This window comes from Hipposideros armiger, unplaced genomic scaffold, assembly GCF_001890085.2.
Source record: "Hipposideros armiger isolate ML-2016 unplaced genomic scaffold, ASM189008v1 scaffold_235, whole genome shotgun sequence".
Classification (NCBI taxonomy): domain Eukaryota; kingdom Metazoa; phylum Chordata; class Mammalia; order Chiroptera; family Hipposideridae; genus Hipposideros; species Hipposideros armiger.
The window spans coordinates 1,882,672-1,886,694 of NW_017731585.1; the positions used below are offsets into that span (position 1 = coordinate 1,882,672).

The 4,023-nt window shown below is 47.8% G+C and overlaps 1 protein-coding gene across 1 annotated transcript; it reads left to right on the forward strand.

The window, feature by feature from the left end:
- Positions 1-540: 540 nt before the first annotated feature.
- Positions 541-2,760, forward strand: FAM170B (family with sequence similarity 170 member B). Its single transcript, XM_019655050.1, has 2 exons — positions 541-652; positions 2,012-2,760. Exons 1-2 carry the CDS (start codon positions 541-543, stop codon positions 2,758-2,760), a joined length of 861 nt encoding a protein of 286 aa, XP_019510595.1.
- Positions 2,761-4,023: the final 1,263 nt, after the last annotated feature.

Genomic DNA, 4,023 nt, shown 5'->3' on the forward strand with positions numbered 1-4,023 from the left:
TATGAGTATATGTGGTTAAGTGAATCTGGTGTGAATTTGTGCATACACGTGTGTGAACCTATGTGAGTGGTTGAGTGATATGTGTGTATATGGGTGTGATTGTGTGTTTAAATGTGTGTGTTTATGTATGTTTGAGTATGTGTCTGAGTGATTCTGTGTCAGTGTATGTGCGTTTATATGTGTTTAAGTGCCTATATGGGTGTATCTAGGTGTTAGTGTCTTTACATGTTATGTAGGTGTTTATGAGTGTGTGTCTGTGCTTTCTGTTTGTGTGTGTACTAATAATATACAAGGCAGAAACAGGGAAATGAAATCCTGGTGGGAGGCCTCTCCTGGCATTCTGGATGGGCTTCTGACTCTGCTATGGGTCACAGAACAGACCAATGTCACTGATGAGGTCATAGAATAAGCCAGGGTCCTAGTAATCATGGGAGCCCCAGCAACCACTTAGGCTGAGGCCAGTGGAGAGCTTCAGCACAGCCCAAGCCAACTCTCAACAAACAGCTGGAGCTCTAAACACCCTGGGCCTGGTGGCAAGCCATGAAACGTCAATTTACAGACCATAAGGGAGAAGAGTCACCAACAGATGGGGCCACCCTCAGCTTGGCCAGCCTGGAGTCCACAGAAGAGAGCGTGGAAGTGTGCTGGCCAGGTAGGTGGAAAGAAAGAGCTGGGTGTGGCCAGTTGTGTTCCCTGGGAGGGAGATCCTGGAGGGGGAGAGGTGGGTGCCTGATCACCCCTGGTGCTGCCACCAAATTGTTGTATTGGCCATAAAAATGGATGGTGGCTCTGGCCATGGCCGAAGTTGTGAGTACATGAGGTAATTTCAGGAGGTATGAGGATGAAGATGTAAAATGTTAATCATTATATGCTATAATATGCTTTGGAAAAAACAGAGTTGACATGTCAATCCTGTGATTTCAGCAGTGACATAAATAAAACATTCCTTTATAATGAATTGATTAAAATTAATCTAGAACATCAATTTGAAGACAGATGTGCAGTGCACCTACGGGTAACACACAGGCTTTCGGGGCAGAGTGCCTGGCACCAGCTCTGGCTCCATCAGTCATTTCAGTGCTCTGCCTCAGTGTCTAATCTGTCAGGTGGGAATAACAACAATGCAATTTCTTATGGTTTCTTGAGTACTTAAAGGAGTTAAAACATGGCAAACACGTATATGGTGATGGGGCTACAAGGAGTGTTCAAGGAGAGGGCAAGATGCCCCCTGGGGTAAGATGGAGACACATCAGAAGACCACAGGTGAAGATGGGGCTGCATGGCCTGGCTGAAGCACTTCGCATGTCTTGCTTTTTAAATTGGCTTGATTGAGCTGTCCTTTACATACACAAACTTCACCAATTGTAAGTGTACAATTTGAAGAATGTTGATGTGTACATTTGTGTAACCACTATCACAATCATGATACAAAACATTTTCATCAACTGCAAAAGTTCCCTTATGACCCTTCGTGGTCAGTTCCCCACTGCCCCCACATCCTCGTAACCCCTGGCCTGTTCTCTTTCCCTGTAGTTTTACCTTTTCTAGAATGTCATCTCTGTAGAATCATACACTGTGTGGCCTTTTTATCCTGGCTGCTGTCATTGAGCAGAACGCATTTGAGACTCATTGGTGTTTTGCATGTGTCAGTAGTTCATTCCTTTTTCTCATTCAATAGGTTGCATTGCATGGGTGTACCATGATCTGTCTATTCACCAGCTGATTGCCTTTTTGGGTTTGGTCAAGTTTTTGGTGATTACATTTATACATTATTTTATCTTTATCATCATATCCATAACTTATAGATATATATGTCTGCACATGATTTGATCCCTATCATCGCCCTATGAGGTCAGCATTGTTATCATCTCCATTTTATGAGGAAAGGAGCACAGGGAGGTGATGGTACGTGCCCCTGGGTCCCTGGAGCCAGCCTTCTTTCAGAGTCCTGAAGGTGGGTTTTGCACAGATGTCTTGGGGAGACTGATGAAAATCTCCTTCCACCTCTCAGGGACCATAAAGAGGGAGGAGTCATCTCTGCAGCCGGGGCCAGCCATTCCCCATCAGGAAGACATCTGTTTCGCCTCCAGGGCCCAGGGGATGCTGAGCTGGAGCAGCTCCCCATCATCCCAGTCTTCCTCTGAGTACCAGTCCTACTCCCAGTACCAGTCTTGCTGCTCCTGCCTGTACGGTGATGAGAATGCCGCTCAGCAGAGCATCTGTGCTTTCTACACCCACGTGCAGACAGTGCAGGGTGTGGCGGTGGCCTGGGAGACCGAGGCTGGCTTCGAGCCGGTCAGCAGAAAGCCCCGCATTCACCAAGCCGAGTTCATCGGGAGGCAGAGGAGGAAAGGCTCCTCCTTTGAGATGGCTTCCAACACCGACCTGTGCTGGGACCTGGAAGCCAGCAAGAATAACTGCTGCCCGGAGCAGGGCGAAATGGAGCTGCTGGGGCCCCTGGAGAGCTGCCTGCAGGAGCTGCGGAAAACCCCAGACTGGCTGGTCACCACCAACTACGGGCTGCGCTGCATAGCCTGCTGCCGTGTCTTCCCCACACTGGAGGTGCTGCTGGAACATGCCCAGTATGGCATCCAAGAGGGCTTCAGCTGCCAGATCTTTTATGAGGAAATGCTGGAGAGAAGGCAGGCTCAGGACCAAGAACAGGAGGAGGAGGAGAAGGAGGAGGAGAGCCCTTCGGACAACACTGAATATCCAGGGCCCCACAGCAGGGTGCTTCTATCGCAGCAGCAGAAGCAGTGAGCTGAAGGTGATATGCCCAGCCCTGCCCTCACTGCCTGTATCTTGGTTGTTCTTTCCCCGGCCAGCAGGATCTGAGCCTCAGGGACAGGGAGAGAGGACCAGGAAAGGCCAGGAGAAGGAACCAGCTGAGTGAGCATAGAGCCGGAAGGGCTGTAAGAAGGGAAAGGGAAAGAACCTTCCAACGGACACAGCATTTCAACCAGAGTTCATTTCAAAACCTGAATCCAAGGAGGAGAGGGCTTCAAGTGTTTCTGATGCCAGGTGCAGGATCTGAGTCCCACAGCGTGTGGCCACAGGGATTTCTATTTTTGCTGGAGGATCAAGCAGGTTATGACTCATAGGAGAGCCAACTGCAAACGAAGCTTTGGCCCTATTTTTTTTTAATTGTTAAGAACCCATCATATGCCATAGTTTTGTCTTATTTTAGTGGGATTAAACTTAAATAACTCAAAATTTAAGACAATGACTAATTGAACAAACCACATTATTAGATTGGACCTATAGGAAATAACCATTTCTGTAGGTTACACACTAGCACAGACACCTGGAGACAGGTAGCTTCCCATAGGTACAGATAGGGGCTGGGTGAGTTCAGATATGTCAACTATATGTTTTAAAATGTTGCTACAAAATTTGTCTTCACCTTCCTATTCATCTCTAGCTAAGGGTGCTGCATTCATTTAGGAAAATACATGAATGGTCCACTATGTGTTAAGCATGCTGATGAAACATGTACCCCAACCCTCCCTCCAGGGAGAGGCAGACAGAACAGGCAATTGCAAGGCACAGGGAGGAATCACATAAAGTAGGTTTGGGGAGCCAGTAGGGGGAGCCCCCAAACTCATGCTTACTGATGAGGAAGGAAAACTTAGGAAGGTGACGTTCACAAGGCTGGAGAACAGGTAGAATTAGTGAAAGCAGGTTTCTCAACCTTAGCACTGCTGACATTTTAGGCTGAGAATAATTGCTTGTCTGGGGGATGGGGGACTTCCCTGTCACTGTAGGATCTTTAGCAACATCCCTGGCCTCTACCCACAAATGGTGGGTGGGTGTACAGTAACTGACATGGGGGAGTTTGAAGGAAAATCAGTTGTGTGTGCACATGTGTGTGAGTGTGTGCACAGATGCGTATATGTCTGCATGTGGATGTATAGGCCTTAGTGCTGTGAGTGGGGCTGATAGAGGTCAGCTAGGACATTGTCAATTCTAGATGCTAACGGCACATCTAAGTAGAGATGTTGCATGGGAAGTGGTGCCAGTAGC